The following is a 26,802-nucleotide window of genomic DNA, read 5'->3' as shown; positions in this document are numbered from 1 at the left end:
CCGAGAATGATAATTAAGCATATTATGCATTCTAGGGAACGGTGTTTCTCCTACTGCCACAAAAACATTAAAAAACAAAAATATGAACCAAAGCAGAGAATTAAGGGGGTGAGAAGGGGTGAAGCATTCCTTCCTTTGGTTTTTACTGACTCCTGTGCCTTGGGACACATGAGACAGCCTTGTTAATGTGGAAGAGTTGCACCAGCAAAAAAAAACAAGAAAAAGGCATTGAAATCCCCAGGTGCTGCTCCCTCCCTGCTCATGTACAGCTACAGATAGCAGTAATGCAGCACCCCAGTTTTTTACTGAGGAACTTGTTATTATTTGTGGCTGAGCCTGAATGGAGATGGCACAAGGTGTGAGCAGTGTTTAATTGTGCCTTTGCTTGCAGCATGCTTTCTCCTTGCCCAGGAGAATGTCGCTGCTCAGTGAGGAGTGCTGCTCGAGTGGAACGAGCAGCTCTGGCTGTAGGCAGGCCCTTTGTTTAGCTTTTCCCAAGTTACCAGTGTTGAGGGGGGGTCTTTATTTGCAATAAGTTGTCTGTTCTGGGGGGCAGTATTAGGTCTTTGCCTGCCAGCTCCTGCATGCACCAAAGCAAAGACATCCAGGGAGAAAATGAAGTTGTGTTGAACAATTACCTGATGAAATCTCATGGTATTCGTATGTGCTGCAATCAGAAAGGAAAAGGCCAAGGATGCAGTTAGAAGCATAGGAAACAGTTCACTCACTCTATTTTTGAAAAATGCAAGGGATGCCAACATTCCAGTACACCAAACTTTGCCACTCTTTCCTAATTAGCACCCGTGATGATGGGCAAATTACCTGGCAGTCTGTAGTGTTTCTAATGAATTGATTTATGAAGTCCAGTGCGTTTCCCCCTTCCCAATCTTTGATTTCTGTTTGTTCATTTATTACCTTGTTCATAAATTTATCTTCAATGCAGGGGTGGTTTTTGGATGATCTTCATGAGATCTGGCCTCAATCAGACAGGCTTTGACCATTCTTACTCAAAGATAGGGCTGCACTCAGGCTATGCCTGTAGCCCATGTCAGGTTGGTACTGCTGCAGAAAGACAGAGCTCAGCTCCTTCTCTTTTACTATGTCATCTTCACGTGTGAGCAGCTCAAGGGCCTGTGTCAAGGCTATGACTTCACAACTAAACCTGTGCTACTGCTCCCTGGGAAGCCCATGGTTCTGAAATGGGATGCATTTTGGGTGGCTCCTCCTTGCAGACGCTCAGACTTTTCCCCCTCCTGCTCCCGCAGGCTCTAGAAACCTCTGCCAGCAGACACACTTCCTAGCACAGCATTTTGTGGCTCTGTTGCAGGCTGCTTCTCTGTGCTTACTGACGTGTTTGGGCAAACTGCATTTGGGTATTGCAGACACCTTCTGGTCAGGCTGCTCCAGAGCTGCAGAACAGAGTTCCTTGGCCAGAAAGGTCTCTCTCAATCAGGTGCGAGGCCATGTGAGGAGCAGTCAGCAGCAGGATTGTTCTCCGTGCGCAGCCCGACTTCGTCCCGCCGTGCCGGAGCCTGTGCTGTGCATGAAGCACAGGAAGGAGCTCTATCCATATCGATTCATATCGTGACCTATGCTCAGCTGGGAGTGCTTCTGAGTGTGGATTCAGGTTGTACTAGTTGTGTTCAGAGGCACAATCTGAGTTACAGCGTGACTGTAAACTCCTGCCAAGAAAGACTCGGGAGAGTTACAGTAGGAAACAGAAGGGGCGGTGAGCTTTTTCTTATGCTGGTGTGAAATTGGAGCAACTGAGTGAAGTCAGAAGCATTTAAAACTCGAATGACACAGGCTCAGGCTTTTTACTGCCGAGTGTAACATGGCAAGATCAGGGCTGTGCATATCGGGCTGGAACTCAGCTGCTTATTTAGCAAATGTTTGTGGTTCTGCCTCTGGTGCCGGTGATAGCGTGCACACACCCAGGCACGGGGACTGTAAACCTGCTGCGGACTTTGAGCTCCGGAAGGCTGGCGCTGCTCGGCTGGGCGCATCCACGGCGCAATTGCGCAAGGCCAGATCCCGCTGTGTTACAAATCTGGTGTAAAGGAGGGTGGAATGGGGCCCTGAAATTCACTGAATCTAGCATGCAGAAAAACCCCGAACAACCCAGCCAGCAATGTGCAAGTATTACAGATAGTCTGTGTGGATTTCGAGTAGACAGAAGCCCACTGAACAGGTATCACTCAGGCTCTAAAGAAAATGAACCTTTCCCTTTTATTTAGTGATTTTTATTGTAACGCTGGTAATTTCAGGGAGAGACTTGTTTCCCCAGGCAGAAAGACCAAATTTCAGTGCCTTTCTGCTGGAAAGTATCCAGCCAGGGAGATTCTGGTTTTAACGTTTGCCAACTCCTGGGCAATTCGCAAATCACTCGTCAAAATCTAGTATACGGTTCGTGAATTGCTTTGCAGACTGGTTTAGGGCTACCTCTGTGCCACAGATACGGGACGAGAGAGCTTGGATCTCCTCAAAGGAATGGTTAATAGCACGGATGGAAAGGGAAAGGTGTGCTAAGGCCTCCAAACCGGCAAAATAAAACGTCAGTTTTTAGATCTGATGCCCTTTCTTTCCTTTTTAGAAAGTGAGTTTAGCAGAGTGCTCAAGTGCTAGTCCTGGTGTTTAAACATCAATTATATGGGGTCTTTTCAATTCTAATTTGAAGAATACATAAAATCAACGCTTAATCTCCTTTTATTTGGCAAATCCGCTGTTTTAATTGTTTGGTGTTGTTTTTCCTTTGTGGATTTTTGTCAGATACAGTTTCCAGGGTAAGGAAACCTTTCTTCTAAAAGTATCATTCTTTTCCTTTTCGGTTTTCTAACTGAAAATGGAACTTAGTTTCTAGCAAGACCATCATCTTGATTGATCGCAAATCATTACAGACCGTTTTGAGCATAATACCTAAACGAGTCGTGGTATTAATGGCCAATAATCGCCTTTATATTAGGTCTTAAAGCTTTATTGTCCCGAAGTACAACCGGTTTAGTGGAACATGAAAGGCGGGAACGATCCGAGATGCCTGCTGGGGCTACGGCCAAAACAGCAAGGTGTTTGAATCGCCTTTAAGAGCGCTGGCTGGGATTACAGCCCCTCTCGAAACTCAATCATTGAGGTGACTTAAAATAATCATCTTCTTTCCAGACAGCGCCTGGTGCCGAGAGCTTCCCTCCTTCCCCCAAGTCTTCGCGCGCTCGAACATCTCCGTTTGGCCTCATTTTTGTGCTTCGGTGGTGTCCGCACAGCCCAAATTAGCAGCGAGGATTCCACGGACGGGGGCCGCCGCCTCCCTCGGCTCCCAGGTGAGCTCCCGGGGCGGGGGGCGGCCGGCAGCGCTCCGGGCTTTCTGCACATCCCCCATCGCCCCCGCTCTGCTCGGCTGCTCCGGGGGCTGACCGGAGGTGCGGAGGGGGAATTTTGGGTTGTACTGGGCCAGCCCCGCGCGGGGAGCAGGGCTGCAGAGCCCCGTGTCCCGGCCGGGTCCCCGCCACCGAATAGCAGGGATACTTGTCATATTTGCGGTCGGGGCGCGCTGGCCCCGGCCTTTGTGCCGGCCGGCGCTGCCCGGGGAAGCTGCGGGGGCCGCGCCGCCCGGGGCCGGGGCACGCGTGGGCAGCGCGGGGAGCCGGGGCGGGGGAGGAGGAGGAGCAGTGGCCGCGGGGGTGCGGGGGGGCGGGGGAGGAAGGCTGGGGCCGAGGCGGAGCTTTGACGCGGGTCGGAGGGTGAGGAGCTCGCCGGAGCCGCCCCTGTCGTCAGTGCTGGCGGCAAGTGCTGGGAGCGGGGCTGGTGGTGCCTCCTCCTTCTCCTCCTTCCTCTCCTCCTCCTCCATTGTATAATGCTGCGTGATCGCAGCCGCCGGGGCAGAGCGGAGGCTTAAATCCTCACGCCGCCTGCTCCTGCCTCCTCCTCCTCCGCCTCCTTTCCTCCTCCTCCGCATCCCACCCAGCCCCTCCCCGGAGCGGCGCGGCGAGGAGCGACATATGGGGCTGCTCTAGGGCGAGAGTTTCCGACCTCCCCCTCTCCATGCTTTAGTTCTCAGGTGGAGCTGCATGTGGTGAGTGGGGCTGGGGGGCTGCGGGGCATCGGGGGGGGGGGGGGGGAACAGGGGGCGGCGACACTCCCCCACCCCCTCTGGCTTTGCGAGTCATCAGGGCTCGTTTTATCTCTACCTTTAAATTGGTTCCCGGGCAGAGAAGCTCGGGGCGGGGATCCTCCCCCTCTCCTCCGGCGTGTGTGGGGGGGGTGGTTTCGTGCTGAGATGAGCAGAGGAGGGAGAGCGGCGGAGTTGACCTTATGATACACCCCCTCCCCCGCCGATGCGGGGGGATCCCGAGCCGAAGCAGGTGCGGGTAGCTGGAATACACTTTTTTTATCGAGGTGGCTGTGCCGGCCCCGGTAGTGCGGCCGGCTGTGCTCTCCGGAGCCGGGCTCCCTCGGACGCCAGGAAAGCCGCGCCACCCCGGTAAGTTCGCGTGTGCGCCGGGGAGCCCCTGCAGCCGGGGCTGCAGCCTGGCTCCGCTCTCCCAGCAAGAGCGGGGGCTCCAGGGAACCCCGAGAAGTGCGTGCCCTAGTGCCGGCAGAGCTGAAAGGACCTGGGGGAGACTTTCACTCCGCTGTGGCAAAGCTGACATATGGCTGGGCAGGACCCGGCTGGCCCCGCTGCCTGGCCCTTTTCAGGGGTTGGTGTTAGGGCAGGGGATTAGCCTGTCTTTTCCCTGAGCAATAGCGCGCATGGGTCCTCCTTGGGAGCACCGCCAGCTCGGAGAGACGGGCGTCTGGGGGGGATTTTGTGAGTAAGGTGGTTCATCTTTTGGTAAGCGATGGCAAAAATGTATATTTATTAGGATTTTCTTTGGGGTTGGGTGAACGCTTTAAAAAAATTTTTTTTTTTCAGTGCCACCTTGATTTGGAGCGTTGACTGCTTTACTTACATCAGGATCGGGAAAAATAAGTTCGTCCTAAGCATGAAAATAGGAGTGCAGTTACCTGCTGTCATTTCTTGCGTTCTGGAAACACAGATGCAAAGCCCAGGGCCACTTTTAGTTGGAAATCATTGGAGGGGCTTGTGTGCTTGTCCAGTGGGCTCCTTGGTGGCTGATTTACAGCTGTGGGTCAGCTGCTGGTGTAAAATAAAGCGAATCTGCCCATTTTATCTCCATCGGGGAGATAAAAGTGGGGGTGGGTTGTCAGCTTCTTTACCCGAACTTGAGTGCAGCACGCCAGAGCTGTTGCGTGCGGCGGCGTTTGCTCAGAGAGATCCGAGGCTCTCGGGAGCAGGGAAATCCAGGCTTTTTCATCTGGTGCCTGGTGCAGGCAGCAGGGCGACTCTCGCTGCCGTCAGTGGTGCTGGATTTGGCCACTCTAGAATGCACTATTGCTCACACAACGGTGGGAGAGGGCTTGGCTGCCCTGAACACCAGTTTTATGCTTGTGTCTTCAAATGAGTGAACGCTTGCCATGTGTGTGAGTTCAAGAAATGCTTTCTACCTTCTTAAATTCTGATAATTTTAGGCATGGATCTGCACAAGTGAAGCTTCCTGTGTCTTATGGACTTCCCACAGGGTACAAAATTGACAGAGGCACATCAGTTTGCATCTGAGGGCACAGGAAGCTTTCACATGGTAAAACAAGCTATAAAAATGAATTGTGTTTTCTTTAAAGTGATTGCTATAGAAATTAGCCAGCTGATCTAGTGGGTAAATTGAAAGTAGCCGTTTCTGGCTGAAGTTAAAGTGCATGCATTTTTACATAACAGGATGGTGTCTTTGGGCTCTGATTTAACATAATGAATCAGTGGTGGTGGTAGAGATAGGAGGAAGATTAGGAGTTTGTGCTGCTGGACAGGTATCCAAGAGCATGTCCTTCGGAATACTTCCATTGTTCAGGCAAGTATTGCAGCATCCAATGTAGCAGCTCTAGATAATTCCTTCTCTCGTGACTGATCCTGCTTCCATTTAAGTTGGTAGCAGCAACCACCCACTCCTTTTCTGCAGGAACTGGATTGGACTGCTAAACGAGCGAAGCTAGACTTTGTGCATATTAAAACACTGCTTTGATTTTTGTGTCAAGCTGATTTCTTTTTCTCTGAAGCTGATTGAAAACAAACAAAAAGAAACTTGATAGCCATAGGTCCTTCAGGTTTTGTCTGTAGATGAAAACAGTCTTAAAGAGCATTAAATACATCTATAGGTGCTGATTTATTAAGAGTTGTAATTGTGTTCCTTTATACACCTGCTCTTTTTAATGGGAAAGATGAAATAAAGAGTTTCACAGGGGAAATAATAACATAAATATACCAAGTGCTCAAATTCTCTGCCTGAGAGGCATCAAGGACTTTGAGGTAATGTCCTAATAGCAAGGAAACAATCAAACTTCATATTCAAAAAAAATTTTTTTTAGCTTCCATGAAGTACAGCAGATTTAATGCAGTATCTAGTTTGAAGGATTTTGCCATCATTCACACAAGCTACTTTTCTTTTTCGATAAATATTTCATTGGGAAAACATTTTTTTTTTTAGGAACTCTGACTTTTTTCACACTGATGTAAAGCACTCCTGGCACAGTTCATCTCTGGCAGTGCTAACACTAGACAGGTGATCCAAAGTATTTGTGACTATTTTTGCTTTTATGTAACATCTTTAAGTGTAATCTGTCAAACAAGGAGAATGCAGTACTTTGAAAGTGTGAGTAGTCTTCTAGTGATCTATTTCTTATAAAGGCCAGGTAGCAAGAGAAGACACCTTCTTTTAATTCAGCTCTGTAGTGTATCTGGCTCATAAGGAGACAGCTCCAGTTGCAGTGGTTCCTTAACATGCACACGAATCAGTGCCAGAAATAGCAGCTTTCAGTTACCAAGTCCAAAGATCAGGAGTGTTTCAAAGGAGAGAGCAAGGTCCAGCTTCAATGTAAGCAGGTTGGCACTAAGCGCAGATCTTTAGTCTTGATGAATCTTTTGCTAATTAGTGGTTTGTGGTAGATGAAATTTGCCAATCTGAGCACAGCACTCATTTTCTTCAGGGGTATATAATTGCATGTTTTCTGCCACTTCTTTTGATTTCTAAACTTTCATCAGTCAGAGAAACTGCTGTCAAGAAGAGGTGCCTGTTTTCTGTAAATGGAGAGAGACTCTCAACATGTGTTAGTTCTTTAATTCTTTTATAAACAGAGTCAATTTTTGTGTTTGCTGTAGTGGAGGCTTCAGGTTTGTTCAGCATTACCAATGCAAACACTATAACAAAAATAAGATAACAATGCTTGACTGTTCAATGCGAGTGGGGAAGGCAAGGCCTGTAAATGCTGTGTTAGTGTTGCTCTTGGGCATGCTGAAGTGAAGCCCAAACTGAGGTCCAAAGCAAATGTGTGGCTGGGAGACAGCAGAGGTTTAGTGGGAGAAACAGGGCTGTGTGTGTCACAGCAGGGTCCCTGCCCCGTCTCTTGGTTGTGTGAGTATTAAACTGTGTGTCACTGTGCAGAGTAGAAATTGCAGTGCCACCACGTTTGCCTCACTGATGGCTCCTGGTGAGCATGTCAGATGCTGGGTGTCATTGCCAAGTGGCCAGGAGGAGCTGTGAAGATGTGCTGGCTGGGACATTCCTCCAGCTCAAAGGGGATTTTTGGCGTGGGGAAGACCTGATTTGAGGGGCATTTCCGAGGAAGAGTTGGGGCAGTCTCCAGGGGCGTTGGGTGCAGCCTCATCAGCCTTCAGAAAGGGCTTTAAGCTGTGACTAGGAGTGGGAAAGCTTGAAAGGGCCAAGGAAACTGTTAAGTCATCAGAGAGCAAGTTTTGGTTTTCATATGTCCCTTCTCTGAGGGTGGAGGCTCATCTAGCTCGGGTGAGGCAGCAGCCACCACCGTATCAGAGTGACACTGGATTCAGGCTGCTGCAGTGAAATTAAAACCAGAGCCCTGCGTTAGGCAAGGTCTGACCACTTTTCTTCAAATGAGGGGCCAGGTTTGGTACCCTCCTCAGCTTGGTACATAATATCAGAGGTGTTGCCATAGAACATCTGAGGTTCCCAAAATGTATAATACGAGCAGTGTTTTGAGTACCGGTGGTTTTAAAGACAAATTTCTCCTTAATATCACTCTGGAATTGAGTTTTAAGTGGCATTGAATGACATGAATCTCAGTCTGTGTAATTATTAGGAGTCAAACCTGTTTACTTTGCTTTCATACCAGTAAGGTGTGTTGAATTTCATCTGACAATTTGTTTCCAGTGAAGTTAGAATAAAAATTGAATTCTTAATATAGCAGAATACAGAGAGAAGAGTTCAAATGTGAGTTGTTTACTTTTAATGTTATTTTGAAAACTGGACAGTATATGGAAGTAAAAGAAAAAAGAAGTTCCCTTTTTCAAGGAGCCCTGAATTGGTGGAAAGATCTTGCCCTAATACTTCCTCAGATGTAACAATTAAAACAGTTTTCTTGATCCCAGATTTTCCACCCCACCCCAGAAACCCTTGTACTGTTTTTGAACCACACTCACCTTTAATGGAAATGTGACAATTATTGTCTGTTTTCATACAGTTTCTTATAGTAGCCTGTAACACTAGTCTTAAAAAATCCTCCTGTCGTGCCAGGCAGGCAGTAAGTTTGAGTGAACTGCGCTGTAGCAAGAACCACCCATGATTGGAGGTAAACTATGCGGATATATGTTGGGGTGGAGGTTGAAAGGAGCATGGAGGGCATATTTGAAGCAGACTGTGCAACTGCTGTAGCAGGTCTGACTAGTTTGAGATGCCTAAAGGCAGCTTTGTCTTAACTTCAGGTAGCTGCAAAATGAAGTTTTAAGTCCTAATTCAGAAATACATCATCATCATCTTCCGGTGCCTCCACAAACTTTACTTTTCATGTGTTTTTACAGGTGCTCTTTCTGCCTTGGAAAAAAGCCTTTAGTAGATACACGTCCACGTGCATGCATATCGTTTGCATATTTTTCAAATATACATTTCATCAAGATAGGAGACTAGCGTTTGTGTGCAAACCACAGTGTTTTTTTTGTACAGTGGTGGTTACATTTTGCTTTCTCACTCCTCTGTGGGCCTTGTGTGAGACAAGCCACTCTATTTCAGCACTTTTGGCATGGCCTGATTTGCTACGGGTGGGGTCTCGTGCCTGCTCCTGGCCCTGTGTTGGAGCAGTGCCTTAGGCTGTAGCAGCCTGTGATGTGGTTGCAGGATTTTGACCAGGGTACTTCCATTCTGGCTGTCCCAGGGGTCCAATAACCTGCTTGGGTTACCCTGCTGGGACCTGGCTCCTCCTTACCCCCTCCTGTTCCATCTGCTTGGTGAAATTGGCTCTTCTAAACAACCCTTCCACTTTCTTTCCCCAGCTAAAGTGTTCCACAAATGGCTTGTGAATGAATACAAGAGAGAATATTTTCTCTGTGTGTGACACACAGTGTCAAGCTTCCTGTCTCTGCTCTGCTTCCCCTTGCAGGCAAGGGGACACACGTGATATATGTGTGTTTGGCTGAGGACTTTAATTGTGGGGAAAATCACTATAATACTATCATGGCTGAGGTGAATGGGTTATGTCTGACTGAACATGAAATAAAGTTTCGGACATTCTGTTTCCTGAGCTGTTCTCCTTCTCTATTTTCTGCTCCAATTTCCAAAATCTTAATTCATGGTTAAGTTTCTTCATTCTATGTTAATTAACCTGTCCTAAACATGCTTCAAAATACAGACTTAATACACACGTTGTCAAAACATGCAGTTAAAAGGGTGTCTCCATCTAAACTTAAATTATTTACCTGAAAATGTTTCAATTACTCCATATAGAAGAGATGTGAGTCCCATGGTGGCTATTTTAAAGAACATCGTTTTGGTGTAGTACTTCTTATTGTGAAATCAAGCAGGTGCCATGAAAAATGGAATCTCTTTTGTCTCTAACTCACAGCTATTATAGGTTGAGAATAGTTCAAGGCTGGCCAAAGTTCCCTTTAATCAATTTTCAGAAGATTCCTTTGTAGGATATGGAAACATATGCTGTATTTCAACAAATGCAAGAACATTAGTGCACTGGTCTGAAAGGCCAGCAGTTATCATCTTGTCCAGCATCATTTAATACCATCTGAGCAATCTTTTGTGTCAAATTTTAACTACCTTTTTTAATTTGTTTTGTTTTCACTGGTGGTGGAGAAACGTCCAACAACTTTTTCACCTCTTTAAGAGAAACTTGCAGGGTGAGTGGGTTCTTCTTCATAGAATGTATTTGTTTGCAGGGTTGTATTCATTTCATTTAAGCAAAAATGTTGAAATCAACTCATGTGCTGTTTAAGCTACTTTAAAAAATGCAAGGGAAACACCTTTCTTTTCTCCTAACTCTCAGTAGTGCAAAACTGGTTACCAAATAAAATCTGCAGGCCAGAAAATAAAATGACTTGTCATTGCTGGGATTTGTATGGTTCATTTGCAGTATATATTTCTTCAGAGGGTTTTTTTTCCTTCCTCCTCTTCTCCCCTCCTGCCATTTGCTGCTTTTCAGTTTGACTGTGATAATTTATTCAACACTGTTTTCAGAGCAATAACCTACTTTTTGGCAAACCATTCAGTTCCTTCAGTAGTGTGGGAGTTTCCCCCCCTCCCAATGTGTTTATTAAGGGTCTGTGACAAGGGGGAAAAACAAGGTATCTTTGGGGAAAAGACACTACAATAGGATTCAAACAAAGTAATTATACATAGGTGAGAAAAACTCTCCCCCTTATTATACACGAAGGGGTGTCGTCTCTTGTGGGCACACTTCTCATTAACCTTTGCAGGAACTGCACAGGTCCAGTGGAGATGGGTCTGCAGTGCTCAGTCCCTACATACACTAAAAATACCAGGCAGCCCGTGACACGTGCGTGCCAGTAGAGATGTCTTGTACAATGCAACACAACGTCGCCGTAATCCATTGTTCTGTGCGCCAGTGCAGGGGAGGAGGGATGCACTGCCGGGCTGGCTATTTCATCATTCTCCCTTAGAGCCTGACCAGTAGCATCTTTTCATTACAGGCGTGTAATTTTTGCAGTGAAAAGGGAGTGTGTGTGTGTTTCCCAGCCTGTGTCACTTTCTGGTAGCTGTTCTAGGTCTTTCAGATTGTTTTGAATTTCATTTACAGGCGAGGTGTCTCTTTTTAGACAGCACTTGCACTGTGCTGGTTCCTGCTGGCTCTGCAGTGGGAAGGAATGGAAGGCAGTCTTGGCTGAATTGGGCCCTGGAGCAGTACACAGCCATCTTAATTGCTGCTGCTCCACCTCTTGAGGAGATGGCTCTGGTTCTCCCAGCACAGAGCTGTGTGCAGCTCCAGCATGGCTCCTTGCCCACTGACACGGGAATTTGTGGTGTCGTGGTCCTGCCTGCGGGACCAGCACCTCCTGCTTCCATGCAAGGAAGCCCGGAGTGCTGCACTTGTGGGAAGAAACAGTGCTGTGGAGCAGGAAGAGCTTCTTGGCTGATGCCAGAGAGGCTTGTGTGCAGAAGCCCTCGCATATTTTTTGGGTGACAACAAGCAGAGTCTGCTGAATAATCAGCCAATCATGTAGTAAAGTCAGAAGATCCAGCCCGGTGCTGTGCCTGATTTGCTTTACTGCAGCTCTGATTTCCTGCTGCTGATGCCTAGGTCTGTAAAGCCACTCCTGGTCCTTCAGCAGAGCACTGAGCCCATGTGTTCACGGCATAATAGAACTCAGTTCACATTTGGCAGGCCTGGCTGCTTCCTTAACACTGCCACATGGATACCCAAATTTCAAAATAGCCTCAGCCTAGCTCTTTTTAGTGGCTCTTCGAAGCACAGAGCCCAGCTAAGCTGAATCCCTGGGAGGAGGCTCCTGGTGGTGGCTCGGGCACTGCTGTGAGTAGATGGTGCCTGCAGCCATCCTGGGAAAGGATGTAAAGGAGATTTGGCACAGAGGTGGCCTGAGATGAGGGCAGCTTTGCCATCTTCTGGAAAATCTCTCTCCCCTCAGTAGGTAACCTAACAAAGCATCTCCTGGTAGTGAGAAGGGAGGACTCTTCCACCCTGATGTGGTTCAGAGCAGGTGGTTGGTGGTCAGCAGGGCCATGTCTGCACCAGGCCTGTGAAGGGCTGTGGCAGGGCTGGCAATCGTAAGCAGTGTGATTCTTAAAGCTTCCAGTTAAGGACGAGACCAAAAAAGGGCAGGCTGGGGGCTTGTTTGCATCTTCTGGGCACTGTTTTATAAGGAAGCACATGGGAAGTCCTGTCTGAAGCAGAACATGTGAGTATTGGCATTTTGGCTTTCAGATCATTGAGACAGAAATCAGTTCTGCTGGGCAATCCAAACCTGTTCTGTATTTTTCCAGTAAAGACAACTGTCTTTCTGTACAATATTCTGTGAATATTGAATAAATGTTTTCCAGCCCTGGTGTGTTACCCAGGTATATCCTCCCTCTTGCTTTGCTCTGAAAAGGAATTGTCATAGTTGCTCAGGGCTTTTGCTCTTGCCTTCAGCCTCACAGTGGTTTGCTGTGTGCCTTGCTGGCTTTCCATGCTGAGAACCTGTGTGGTCTTGTCCACCTTCTGGTTCTGCCAGGGCAGTCTTTAATGCTTTAACAAGCTAACAAGTGCTCCTCTGATTTAAACTTGCATTAACTTCTGCTACCCTGGTAGAATTCCTAATATTATAAACACCCTTAATAACATGGGTATAATCTAGAAAACCTGCTGTCCTTTCTCCAAACAATTACTTAATGAGGCAGTAATTTATTCTAAGCTATATTTATTGGAGCCCATTCTAGCTTTATCAGACGTACTCTGTTTGGATGTGTGCAGTTAGTCAAAAACATTAAAACTGCTCCACTTCTTCCAGGGGAACATGTTACATTTAGCAAACTGACAGCATTAGAAACTGTTTCCAATTTAATAGAAGCATATGTTTCCTGCGAGGCTTAACACACTGCAGAGTCAGAGATTGCCTTAGACTGCGGCTTTGCCTTTTTTTAGCATGGTGAAAAGGAGCTGCAAGCTGAAGGCAGAAGTGGAGTTAGTGTTTTTGGTTATTTTACAGAGATCCTTCTTCAGGTCTTCAGCGGGCTGCAAGTTTAAGAAACTCTCAAGAAAGTGGTGTGGGCGGTGCACACAGAGCTCTCGCTCCAAATGCAGTTTCTGATCATGAACAAACATCAAGAGCTTGCTTTGCCCTCTGGGCCTCAAATAGTACAGTATGCAACAAGGGAGAGCAGGCAAGGCACGAGGATGGAAACAGTAGGATCAGATTACAGTTTCAAAATATCACTGGAACACGTTGGCTGGCGTTACACTATTGACTGGCTTTATAATTGCATTGCTTATTTGCTAGGGAAGGCTTCACCTTACTTTCTGATTAACATGGACACTCCTTCGGGGACCTGGGGACTCCAGGCTCTGAGTATCAAAGGCAAACCCCATGAGACCTGCACGACTTCAGATGCTTCTCAAATGAGAGTCTGAACTTCCTCTGTTGTCTCCTGTTTGCCAGAGGTTTCCTTTCACAGTCCCTAACTAAGTTCTACTTAGATTAGCCTCTAATAGTCACCCACTATGGTTTTCCTTTTTACTTTGATTTTAATTGGAGAGGAGAAAAAATCCCTGTAACTCAGCTTGCTCTTCACTCAGTCTTCACTCTGTGTGACATGCTTAAAGCAGGGGGCTAAGGATGTGTTTTTTTAGGAAGAGAGAAGCTGCCTTTCTTGCTAAATGCAGGAGTGGGATGCTGAGGAGCTTTTCTTGCTTCACTGTTTCTTCTGGAAGAGCTGAGGTTTACCCATCCACCACAGGAGATGAGAAGAGTTAGGTCCTTGTAAAATATGTGTGAGAAATACCTGCCACTTACATTTACTGCTGGCACTGACAGCCTTGCAGTGAATACTTGCAAACATAAAAACAATCCCCTGTACTCTCTGGAAGCAGAGAGCTGCCCAGGAGGCCAATTTTTTTACATACTCTAAAGGAGAGTTTTGTAAGTGCTTATTAAACCTCACTCAGCTAAAAAAAAATTAAAAAGGGCAGCCAGAATTAGTGTAAAATGTGTCAGGGAAAACAAACCTTGTAAATACAGAATATCTAAGCACTGACTCTGGAGAGGACAGAAACCCCTGCACAGCTCCATTCCCTCTACCTCTCTTTGGGGATTGTGAGATTTGTCTCCTAACTCACATGTGACATGAGACACAATTCTTACCAGGCAGTATTGTCAGGAGTCCTCTTTAGCCAGGTAACATGTCTGCAGTGCACTCCAGCATGTAGAAAGTGCATCAGATCCTGAGAAAGCAGCCTTTTGGAGAAAAAAAAAAGAGAGGAAAAAAAAAAAAAAAAAAAAAAGCACTCTCCCCCACTCCCCCCCCATCCCCCCCACTCCCGTCCTGACTGGTCGGTTCACACCCTGCAGGCCAGCTGCAGCACAGGGAGCGCGGCCGTGCAGCTCTGCATGGAACAGGCTGTCCCAGCTCCGGGATGCTGCCGTGCCAGGCTTTAAACACTCCGGTGTCAGCAGATGAAATCCCCAAGGAGGGGCGATTTCCATCGGGCTCCGGCTGTTGCCTCTGGAAGTCCATGCTGGTTATTTGCTCCAGCCCTGGAGTTAAACCTCAACACCTGGGCTGTTCAGCTTTCCCCCTTATTTTGAGTGAGGCTGGGAGAAGCTGCCAGATTTATACTGGCCCTCCCCTCTGCTTTTCCTTTGTAACTTTGGATGGGAGGAGGGTGCCAGTGCTCTCAGGTGTCTGCACTTCCACCTGCTGGGGCAGGTTTGCTGTGCTTTGCCAGGGTCCTGCAGGCCAAGGAGCATCGTTCTGTAGTGGGTGAGCACATGGTCCTGCCCCAAGAGGTCTTCTACAGATGTGTCCAATCTCTCTCTGCTGTGGCCTTGGGTGTGTGGAGACAGGGACAGGGAGAGAGAGGTTTACTGGTTTGCCTCCCTAGCTCTACCTTTGAAGTTGTGGAGATGGGTTACAAGTTCAGGTGGTCCTTCAGGCTGGGTCCAGCAGCACTGAAATACCTCACAGCAGCTCAGCCTGCCTCTGTTAGTTCACAGGATCTGACCCTTGTCTTGCCACTAGAGCCCAGTTGGCATAAAAGGCCTTTTTATTTTGGTCCTGCAGCTATCTGTGCCAAATCCTGATTTTGCTGAAGTCAGTAACAAAATACCCATTAACTACCATTGGGCCAGGATATAACCAATGGAACCCTCAAGGATGAGGAGTGAAGGATGGAGGAGAGGAAAATTATGTCATGTGCCAGAAGTGACACAGAAAGCACTTCCATAATTCACTGGATAGGTTCTCTGAGAAAACCTGGTGAGGGTCACTAGCATCTGAGGTTTGTGACACTTGGGGGAATGAAGTGTACAAATTCAGTGCTCTCATTGCACTAAGCTCTCTTATGGGGAGCTTTTGTGTTGTGGGGTTTTGTTGGGCTTTTTCGTGCACACGTGTGAAGTAGCATTTTAATTCCCGCAAGTTGCCTTTTTCTTTCTCTCTCCTTTTTTTACCCCCCTGTGGTTTTAATTACCTAAGATTTCAGAAAGTAACTGGTCCTGCTTTAAACTCCTCACACAAGCCCCTGTGGTTCACACCTGTGTTTCAGTGTTCGGCTGCCTGGAGAGGAATAGTTGCCTGTGGACTCTGAGTTTGATGCTTTTACCTTTTTGAGCAACCTGGTGTTTGTTCTAAAAGTAACCTCAACTCTAATAAGCTGTTCATCCTCAAGACTGAGTGAGGGGGTGGCGTAAATCTGTGAGTAGAAATGTGACTTATTAAAAACATTCAGTTTCTGCTGTTCCTCTTGGGTTCAGTTCCTCCTTCTTTTTTTTTCCTTCCTGTCTGTGTCGATGAGCAGGGAGAGCCTAGTGGGTTGTAGAACTGATTTCCAATATGAGCCCTCAGTCTTGAGAGGTATTTTTAGCTTGTTAGAAGTCTTTGGGAATTAAAATTAAAGGTTATTTTTATAATTGGGTGAGCAAAATCACTTTTTCTCTCAGTTTTTACATATCTGGTGCTTTTCTGTGCCAAAGTGCCAAATATTAAAGACTGCAGAAATAGTCCAGTGGTGTTGAAGTGTCCGAAGCACAATCAATAAAAACAGTGCTCCTCTCACAAATTTACACGTACCTCTGTCCTCCGGAGAGCAGAGGATTCATCACTAAGTGGGCTCAGAGACACAGGCATTGCACAAACTCTTCTGTGTTTAATCGATGAGGGTTCACTCCAGAGAACCATCCGCTCCAGGCTGATTATCTCTTCTACTGAGCCCCAACTGCATTTTTTTTCCAGCTCTGTCTGAAAAGCATGCAGAGCCAATAAAAGGAAGCTAAATGACACGCGAATGAGAAAAAAAAATAATACTGCTTTTGTTTTTCAATTAAGAAAAGACAACTCCCAAACAATGCTAGGGTTTCTCTGGCACTGAGGCGCGTGCAATCACCCTAAATGGGCAAAAAAGCAAGTAGAATCTTTCTCAGCAACAACGGCTTAGCTTTTGGTTCTGGGTCTTCTAGAGCTGAAGCCAACTGGTAGATAATACTGGGGAAGATCTCCACGTAACTCCCACCCCAATCCCCAGAAAGATGCAGCTTTTCCATTGTCTTTCTTCAACTTTTTGGTTCCACATACCTAAGAAACAGTGAAACCCCACTTGCAGACCAAAACCCTGCAACACCCTTTGTTACAACAACAACAAAGTGACATCCAGGCTTAACTCTTAACACCTGGCCTCAAAGATATGTTTAGCAAACGGGTGAAAATCCAGCAGAAATACATCTGGCTGAGGTTGCTGCTCAGCCAAAATAGATGCATGAGAGATGTTCCATGAATGTTACCCTTCATCTCTGCCTGTGCAGTTCTGCATTTGGGTGGCTTGGTGTTGTCTGGCTGCCCCTGTCACAGCTATATGACTTGGTTGGACAACTCTCTTTTGACACGTGGGATAGTGCATGTTTATCTGTTTTGTACTGATCTTTGGTCAATCTGATCTTTTAAGTTTGGCATTTTTGTTTTCCCAGCAGGAGGTTTGGCTGGGAAGGCTAGGAGCAAAGTTTTTGAGATGAAAGGAACTGATTCAGATCAAATGCTGGTATTGCACAGTGTCCTTTTTTTAAAAAAAGATGTTATTCAGTATCTTAAGATGTACAACACTGATCCCTTTAATGCAGGTATGAAATGGGTTGGTTGAAGGAGGGAAGACTTGGCTTGAACTGTAAAGAACAAGCAGTCAACATTGTCTTAAGCTTCAGTGGTCAGAAACTCTGAAATTCCTTTATGAAGAGCCAGAGAAAGACTTGCAAGACCCTAAGCGTGTCTGGTTTTACCAACTCTATCAGTTGGTCTAAAAAGATATCACCTCCTTGCTTCGCTTGGCATGAATTAAGTGATTTATGGAAACTGGAGGAAAACATTCTTTACAATTTCCATTGGCATGCTAGAGGAGAAGGGGATAAAATAAAACTTTATAAAGCCGAGAATCTAGCAGTGCTTACTTGAGCCCTCTCCTTGGTGGAATAAAAGCCCCATGCTTAGGGTGACATCCTGCTTTGGTGCTTTAGGGGTTAAACCCTCTTCAGAGAGTATTAGTGGGTAAAAAGGAAACTGAAAGCTGTGCTGAAAAGCAAGTAGGTGAGACTGGGAGTTGCCTATTTTACCTTTTAAAAGGGCAGGCTCTGAATCAAGCTTGGTGAAGATCGGGTAAGATGCGAAAGCTTGACAGTCACACATACAGGAAATGTTGAATAATCTCTGAGCTTCCTGGAAAATGATGTAGTGAGGTTATCGTAGTATTTACTAAGTGATGATCCCATAGTTCTTACTGATCAGCTTTAAAAACGTGTTTGCTGCAGCACCTCAGTCTTGTGTGGAAATGGGCTCGGTTGGGTTTGTTGGGAATGCTTGGCAGCGTCACCTGGCATTGATGAATAACTGAGCACAGTGAACGGAGCCTGGGCTGTTTTCTATATCATGGAGGAAAAGGTTTGCTTTGTGCAGTGAATGTTTTTATACATTCCTGGCAGAGGCTGACAAACTTCAAACTCTTCTAGTCCCCAAGCCATTTAAAAATGTCTTCTTTAAATAGATCATTGTGGAAGGAGCACTGGTATGTCTTTAGGACAGAGTCTGTCTTTTTTCAGGGGGAGGAGATAGCAGGAAGGGATGGAAAGCTGCTGACTCTCCTCCTAAACCCTTGCTGCTTTAAAAACGTGCTGGAATTGGGCAGGGTTTTTAATTCTTGCTAGCCTGATTCTCCTTTTCTTGCTCTTATCTGTCTGAAGGGGAAGGAAATGTGTCTGCTGTGAACACTGGAATAGCAAAGCCGCCGCTAGCACCCCAAACCCATGTGCACAGCTCCAGAGTAGTCCATGGAAGTGACACTAGGGAGCAGAGAAAAACCAGACTTCGGCAGCAGTGCTAAATTTCAGAGGTTTTGTTCACCCAAGATTCCAGGCACAGGAATTACTGGTAGCTGGCCAAGGAGCTTGGATGGCAGCCTACCTTTTCCTCAGCTCTGCTCAGCCTGCTCCCTCCCCCTGCCTTTCTTTTTTTTAATTGCATAATATGCTAGAAAATTATCTGGATTTGGGATTTATTTTTAACCAGAAGAGGCTCACTTCACCCCATCTGGTTTTGGATTTGCCACCCAGCAAATGCTTTCTGAAGCTCTTGTAGCACTGAAACCCTGACTTCTTTTGCCCCGTCTTCTGCTTCCCAAGGGTCTCTTCGCTCTTAAATGTTTGTCAGTGATTTTTGGTGATGTTTATCTACACTGTTTCTCTGCTGAACTGATGTGCAACTATCAAACTGTGTTAGACCTGCCTAATACAGTTGTTTGGCAGGCACTAATCCCACTGGGAGGATTGGGAGTTGTAGTCAAATAAGGAAGGCAGATTTTGTCTCCCAGATGATAGCTGCATAATGTGAGAAGGGTCAGGTCTGGGTTAAAAATCTATATGGCTGTTGTAACTTCTTTCTGGATACCTGTGGCCAGAAAGCCTCTTCTACTTTCTTTTTTTTTTTCCTTTTCTCTTTAAACAAGAGAGAATTCTTCATGCCAGAAGAACTTGTTAAACAGAGGGAGGGATACAGGAATGAACAGGGAGCTGCTTGTAATCATATTAAAAGAGTGAGTGGGTTAGAGCTCCAGCACCTCACCACTCTACCTGGGAAACTGAGAGATCATAACGTTAGGTCGTGCTACTGTCACAGTGCAGCGACTCCTTCATTCCTCTGTGTTTGGGGGGATCTTTGTGTCACAAAAATGATGGTGACAAAATGAGGTTGGGACTGTGCTGTGTAGAAGAGCATTTCCAGGTGCTCTGAAACATCCTGGAAGAGATGGCACTGGAGACTGAACTGCCCTACTTAATCTTAGCTCAGAAATTATTTATAATTTGGGGCAAGTTTGGTAAAATCCCCTTTGTTTCCTTCAAAATCTTCAAATGCCATCTGACCAGCAGCAGAGTGTAGTGCAGAGAGTGGTCTTGGGGATTAGACTAAAAGACTTGACAGATCTTCTTCATCTGTAATTTATCTAATTCTGAGTATAATAACTTCATTTCCTGCTCTGGTAGTTTAGTCCTTAGGCGATCGGCTAAATAAACCCACATGTGTATATCCTGGTGTACCAAAGGGCTGGATCTCCCAGCCTCACTGGGGAAGTTTCTCTCAACACACAATTGCTTGGGCCTTGCTTCCCTTCCCCCGTGAACACACTTTTGAATAAAAAGAGGAAATTCATTGTGAGAACCTCGGTGCTTTACATTTGTATTCCCAGGTATAGCACTGCCTCAGTCAGGGAATATGAGGAAACATTCAGTACAGTGCCTGTGGCTTGTGCTCCTATGGACAGGTATTTGCTTAGTGCAGGGAAGAGGAAATTTGCTGCCAAGCATGCCAGATCTTGAGTATCATAGATGCTGTCTGAATTCTGCTGCTTGGAATTTACCAGCACAGCCGTGCCTAAACATGGATGGGCCAGAGCCCTGCATTAGGGTGGCTGCCGCTTGCTCGTCACGCTGCTGTGGGCCAAGGCCGAGTTATTGATGGGGACAGATGTGCACCTGCTTTGCTGCCTTCATCAGTCTCCTCTCTTCCCTTGCAGATATATGTTGGGGAAAGGAGGAAAGCGGAAGTTTGACGAGCATGAAGATGGGTTGGAAGGCAAAGTGGTGTCTCCCACTGACGGTCCCTCTAAGGTGTCTTACACCTTACAGCGTCAGACTATCTTCAACATTTCCCTTATGAAACTTTATAACCACAGGCCATTAACCGAGCCAAGCTTGCAAAAGACAGTTTTAATTAACAACATGTTGAGGCGAATCCAGGAAGAACTCAAACAAGAAGGCAGCTTGAGGCCCATGTTCGTGGCGGCTTCGCAGCCTGCCGACCCTCTCAGCGACAACTTCCGCGAGGCGCAGCCGGCGTTCAGCCACCTGGCCTCGCCGCCCCTGCTCCCCGCCGACTTGGTAAGCACTATGCCCCTGGAGTCCTGCCTCACCCCGGCCTCCCTGCTCGAGGACGACACGTTTTGCACTTCCCCGGCTGTCCAGCACGATGGTCCCACGAAGCCACCACCTCCTGCTCTCCACCCAGTAAAGGACAGCTTCTCCTCAGCCTTGGACGAAATCGAGGAGCTTTGTCCAGCACCTACCTCCGCAGAGGCAGCAGCAGCGGAATCAGCAGCCGACGACCCTAAAGCCCAGCCCAGCGAGTCCAACATTCACAAGCCCGAGGGCCTCCCGGAGAGCAGAACGGCTGAATCCAAACTCATGGACCCCCTGCCTGGCAACTTTGAGATAACAGCTTCCACAGGTTTCCTCACAGACTTGACCCTGGATGACATTCTGTTCGCTGACATTGATACGTCCATGTATGATTTTGACCCCTGCACGTCTGCCACGGGGGCTGCCTCAAAAATGGCTCCTGTCTCAGCAGATGAGCTCCTAAAAACTCTCGCTCCATACAGCAGTCAACCAGTAACTCCAAATCAGCCTTTCAAAATGGATCTCACAGAACTGGATCACATCATGGAGGTGCTTGTTGGGTCTTAAAAATATTAGAAATATAGCAACTTTTTTGTTGGGTTTGTTTTTTTTTTGTTTTGTTTTGTTTGTTTTTTTGTTTTTTTTGTTTTTTTTAATTTTAAGTACCAGTATATACACTTGGTAGTATTTCCATAGTCCCTTCCAGCCCCGATTCACAGCACTGTGCATGCATCCTTGCTTGCCTTTTTTGAAAAGAAAAGGATCACACTAGTTTTTGCTTCGAGCAGAGTTGGAGTGCCTTCATCCATGTATGACCACTTCTAATGTATTTTTTTTAAAGTGGTTCCTCAAGGAAGACCGAATATCCTGGTATAGGAAAGAATATGTATTGTAGACAATGTTATGTTATTACAAAAACAAAAAAAAAACAAAAAAAAAAAACAAAAAAAAGAAAAAAGTTTTAAAAAAAGGTAAAAGCTAAGCACAAGGATTATGTTGGGGAAAGCTGTAAATTGCATGTGCATACTTGTCTATTTTTTCTATAAGTTTTATTGCAAGAGGTAAAAAATTTTATTATTTAGATAATACCATTTTAGCCCTGTATAGGTTGACTTTAGCAATTCAGCCTTTTGGAGGCATTAACCTGCTCCTCTTTAAGTGTTGCATTTACATGGCTGTTTAGAAACTGCTGCCCAAATTTATTTTATATTTTTGTACAGATTCTGCAGTTTATGGTATTGTTTTTTCTAAAAACAAATGCTGTTTATACACACAAAAAATAGCTATTTTGATAGGATTTGCTCACATAGTTCCTGCATAATTCAGATGTACAAGAACCACTTGTACTTTTATACAGAGTTGTAATGTTTTATATGTGTATGGTGCAAAGAGAAAATTGGATCAAATAAGCCTGCAGTCGGTTTCCCTGAATGCAAACAAAAAAAAAAAAAAAAAGTGCTTTAAGAAAGGGCTGGGAGCTGCTTCTGTCGGAGTTTCACAAGTGTTTGCTCCCTGCTGTACCCACTGCGCACTACTGTGATTCCTGAAACTTAGAGCCATGTCCTTTTCCAACACGTATGTGAAGCAGTTGGCAGGAAACGGTTGTGGAACTTCAGCCCGGAGGTCCCGAGCGCTGTCCCCAGGCCCCGTCCCGCCCGCCGGGGAGCCTGAACCCGGCGGAGATGGGCCCCTCCCGACCCGGAGCTCCTGGGAATGGTGTGGGGAGCGACGTGCCCGGAGCCCGCAGAGCCCGCAGAGCCCGCCTCCTGCGGGACCCCCCTGACTGACGGCAGAGCGGGGCTGGGAGCGCCTGCTCGCCCTTTCTTGCAGCATTTCTCCTCCCCTCTCCCACCTCACTGTGCTAAGTGCTGAAAAAGGCAGCTTCAGTATTACTGCAGTGAAGCTCATCTCGTACCTGCACTGGATGGACTCGCTTTGATATCCATTGCTGTTGAAACTGGAGCCAGTCGCGTGACATCACTTGGCATCTCGTATAGAGTTGGGTTCTTGTATCAACTGTGTTACCTGCTTTACACTTTATAGACCCGTTTTACAAGGAGTATACAGACACAGCTTTCTATGCATGGTCCTCTTCCCCCATAACACCTGAGAAGTCTTCTTACTGCACCAATAGCTTTTTTTTTTCCTAAGTTCGTTGTGGTGTACATTTAATTTAAAAAGAAGAAAATGTTTGCAATGTATCATGCCTATTGCTGAAGTTGCTATGGCATTTTAGTTTTCCAATGGTACTTTAGTTGTTGAGTGCCGGTTACAACCTATATTGTTGACATGCCTATGGCTTCTTTAGGAATAACTTTTATATTTATTTAAGAAATTTTAAATTATGTTTTACGTTATTTGGCAATATTCAGTCAATCCTGCTCCCTTCTTGTCATGGATGAAATTGGGTCTTGCCTGCCTTTTAAGGAGGCGGCTTTTTATAAATTGGCACTTTAAAACAGGCCATATATATTTATTAGTATATAGATAGATGTAACATAGATGCGCACACAGACACAGGATGAGAGCAAATACATTTTTGCAATGAAGGAACTCCTAATAGAAATGAAATGCATCATGTACAGCTGCGAAAGGCACTTCTGGCTCCCAGTTCATCTGCCAGGGAGAAACAGGGCTAGGGGAGGGGGAGGCAGTGGCCCAGGGGGTGGGTTTGCTTTCTGATTTTTCCCAAGCTGAACTCCATGAAGCGCTGGGATGCTGATGGATTTGCAGTCGTTACACAGACTAAAGAGAAAGGAAGTTGCTGCTTCAAACTGAGAGCCATTGATCAAGTGTAGCTTTAGGGACCAGGGGAAGGGAGGGTGGTGAGGAGGGGGACAGCTCCAGCTCCCACCCAGCCCTTGTTCCACAGCAGTGCTCAGCTCTTGCAGGAGAACCCACAGCCCTTCTGTCCCTGCACCTCGAGTACTTGGGAACACAATCCTGCACAAACCTGGAACAGCACCAGGCTACTTGGTAGGCACTTGCCTTACCATGGTTGAAAACTGATTTGCAGGAAGCTGAAGCCACCTGATTTTTGGAATTACTTAAGTATTTACACCTGCACAAGTACCACCTGCTAGGCAAAAGCTCCCATCAGTGCCCTTTTCAGAGACCTGTGCTGTTGAAATTTTTGTACCCAGAGAGCAGGAGTCGAGCTCTAAATTCACTTTGCCACTTGGGCAGTGTCTGTGGCTCCTTGGTGCTGAAGCACATGTCCTGTGGCAGAATCCCTGCAGGAATCCCATAGGACAAAAACCTACTTGATTTGTGGGACTTGGCAGAAGGTTGGGAAGGCTGGTGCAGGCCTGGGTTGGAAGGGCTGAGCTGTGGCTTTGCCCCTGCACCATCACTGACTGTCTCTAGCTGGGCCTGTGCTGTGGTCCCAACAGCAGCCACACGTGGAATTTCTCTGAGACCTACACCAGTGATGGAGATTGACATTAACGTGCAATGAAGTGACAAGATGGGAGCAGAATAAGAGAGCTTTGGATTTGAAGTGATTTTTTTTCTTAAATTATTTATTCCTTTTTTTTTTTTTTTCCTTCTGTAAATATATTTATTTTATTGTGAAGCTAACAACATCTGGATTGTAACATGTACAGAATGTATGGTAGGAATGTATCCTCTTGTAGGAATGTAAATCTGTATGAAAAAGGGTATGGGAGCCAGATTCAGAAAGAATGAATTGAGTTCCAGTCAGGATATGCATGGATCACAGGACTTTTTTTTTCCCCTACACTCTTTTTCTAATATGGGTCTGGTTGTTTGAAATATGCAAAAAAAGTATGGAGGAGGGACAGGTTTATGTTCAAAATTATGTTCAAAATTCCTAATCAGGCTCCTAACCCCCACTGGTTTCTTGAGAGGGGCCTCCCTTGGCACGATACTGGAATCTGCCACTGAAGGCAGGAGCAAATGCAATCATCTCCATCATGCTGGCCTGGGAAAGGGTTAGAAAAGATGATATTTTCCTTATTTTTTAAACACGCATGGAAGGCCCGGCAGAAGAGAAGGGGGCAGGATGTTCCCTGCGGCCCCAGGAGCTGTGCCAGAGCCGCGTCCTCGCCCGGAGGTGGGGCCGGGCAGGGCGTGCAGCCCAAAGCCCTGGCTCCGTGTCCGAGCAGCCGGGGCTGGGGCTCCCCCGGCCCTGGAGCAAAGGAAGGGGAACTTCTCTCTCGGAGAGAGCGGCTCGGCAGCGCCATCCGTGCGGGCATCGCTGGAGCAACGCCGGGAAACATCGCCTGGAGCAACCACTGGCAGGAGAAACTCGGACCTTGGGAAAGGTAATTCGGTTTTTCCTCAACGCCGTGTGGTAAGAGCCTGGGTTATTTTAAAACTGATAATTTTGAATCCAAAGTTTACACTTCGTTACCATTAAATTGAGTAAATCGCAATGAGTCCTGTCTGACAAATGGTTTAATTCATTCTGGCATGTTTTGAACTTTTTGTTCTTGTTACAGGGTTTCTTTTGGTTTGGTTTTGTTCTTTTTTTTCACCCCCCAACCAGGCTTCAGTATCCTGCTTCTGTGCAAGTTGCTTTCAATATTCTATTAATTAATGAGACTGAACAGTTTAAAATAAATTAGTTGTTTTTTAAGCACTTTTTTGTTTTTCTGAAAAATAAGCCTAATGCAAGTTTTGGAACCTCTTTAAAGACACAAATTGCAGATAAAATCCCAACCTCAACTCCTATCTAGTTCTGAGTGTATTCCATATTAGTGCCTGCAAAGGCCAAGATTCTGGAAAAGGTGTAAATAGTGTGACATGTTCAGTGCATGGTTGTTTGAACAGGGCTTGTTATTGTCAAAAAGAAAAAAAAAAAAAAAAAAAAAAGGCAAAAAAAAAAAAAAAAGGCTGTATTTCCCCTTCCCCTCCCACAGACCTTAGAGCTGTGCCTTTTCTATGCAATATTACAGACATCTGAAACCAGATTACTGTATTCACATGTAGGTATGGGCTGTAATCAAAAAAACAATTGGACAAATGTACATGGAAATGAGCAGTCTTACTTTTGTAGTTTTATATTATACAATAAACAATTAAAATAAATTCTGGCTTTGTTCTTTCCCTCCACGAAAGAGGGCAGTCGGGGGAAGACGAGACCCCGTGAGGGCTGCAGGCGGAGCGGTGGGAGGTGGCGAGGGACAGGGGAGGGACAGCGCGCTCTGACCCCGCTCCGCCTGACAGCAGAAGCATCGCCTTGTGCCAGGCCTGTTCCTGCCGCCAGCCTTTTGTGCCCGGGGTGGCCCTTCTTGGGCTGCGTGTGCCGAGGGATGCTCGGCTCTGCTGGGGTGGGAGCTGCAGCTCCGAGCCGGTCCCGGGGTGTGAGCGGCTTCCCCGGGAGCGGGACCTGCCCGCTTCCAATGCACGTAATGCGCTGTCCTTCAGGCCATTAAATCCCAGCAGGAAACATCTGATACCTTAATCCACCGCTTCGTTTGTCAGTGCCCTCCTCCCCATCCTCCAGGTGCCTGGTGTTCGCTTTCAGGGCCAGCCAGGAGGGAGATCTCGCCCCTGCCTTTGGCTCCAGCCCTTTGTGGCCGTGCCTGTGCAGCCCGGAGCGCCCTGGGCTGCGGTGCTCAGCTCATGAGTCACCCCCTGCACGCCTCGCCCGGCCTCCCACACCCACGGCAGCACGGCTGCTCCATTTTGGCTTCCCAGAGAGCCGAGAGCCAGCGGGGAAAGCAGCGAGTTGTCCCGGTCCCGGCGTGTCGCACGCAGCATCCCGGCTGCGGGGAGCTGGCCCGTGTCCCGGCGGCAAATGGCTGCGGGGACACGAGAGACGCAAAGAAAGGAGAAGTGGCAGAATTAAGCCGGCCCTGGGATGGGTTTCTGTCTGCTCAGCAAGCGCTGCTCGCAGGGGTGAAGCGCAGCCGGGGCTACGCGCGAAGCCGTTCCCGGGGGCTCGGCTCCCAGCCCGGCTCGGCGGGATTCCCCCGGGATCCGCTCCCGTACGGGCACGGCCGGGTGCTGGGGCGCTGATCCGAGCCAGGGCCGGCGGAGATGCCGCTGCTGCACTCCCGAAGCTGCCTCGGTTTCGTTGCCACCTACCTTTTATGAGCTTATTTCCTCTCCTGCGACCTGTCAGTGAGAGCTGCCTCCAGCGCGGAACATCCAGAGCCTTTCTTCCCCCTCCTGGGGCGTGCAGCTTCCCACCCACTCCAACCCTCCAACTTTCCACCTCGGCGAGGGCAAACCATTGCTCTGGGCTTTTCAGATGGGGTACCCAGTGTCTGCCCCGAGCAGAGGGCAGCTCGAGGCAACTGTCCACAGGCAGTGCTTGCTCTGAGCCCGCCATGCAGGGGGCGGGAGGAAGGGGAAGCAGGCTGGAGCTGGGCACA

General features: G+C 47.1%; 1 protein-coding gene across 4 annotated transcripts in view; it reads left to right on the top strand.

Annotated features, from left to right (window-relative positions):
* The window catches only part of SERTAD2 (SERTA domain containing 2), a 78,932-nt gene extending 53,422 nt beyond the window's left edge, over positions 1–25,510 (top strand). Inside the window, exons 2-3 of one of the 4 annotated variants that reach the window (XM_056488882.1) lie at positions 3,157–3,314; positions 20,077–25,510. In XM_056488882.1, coding sequence (XP_056344857.1) covers positions 20,081–21,025 — 945 coding nt within the window. In that variant the 5' untranslated portion in view covers positions 3,157–3,314; positions 20,077–20,080 and the 3' untranslated portion in view covers positions 21,026–25,510. Of the gene's footprint in view, positions 1–3,156; positions 3,315–3,795; positions 4,067–4,218; positions 4,475–20,076 lie in introns of those variants that run through there. The other 3 variants (XM_056488880.1, XM_056488879.1, XM_056488883.1) reach the window with 3 other exon arrangements.
* The last annotated feature ends 1,292 nt before the right edge of the window (positions 25,511–26,802 follow it).

Source organism: Oenanthe melanoleuca, chromosome 3 (assembly GCF_029582105.1).
Source record: "Oenanthe melanoleuca isolate GR-GAL-2019-014 chromosome 3, OMel1.0, whole genome shotgun sequence".
In the NCBI taxonomy this organism is placed as follows: domain Eukaryota; kingdom Metazoa; phylum Chordata; class Aves; order Passeriformes; family Muscicapidae; genus Oenanthe; species Oenanthe melanoleuca.
This window is presented reverse-complemented; position numbering and strand designations above follow the sequence as displayed.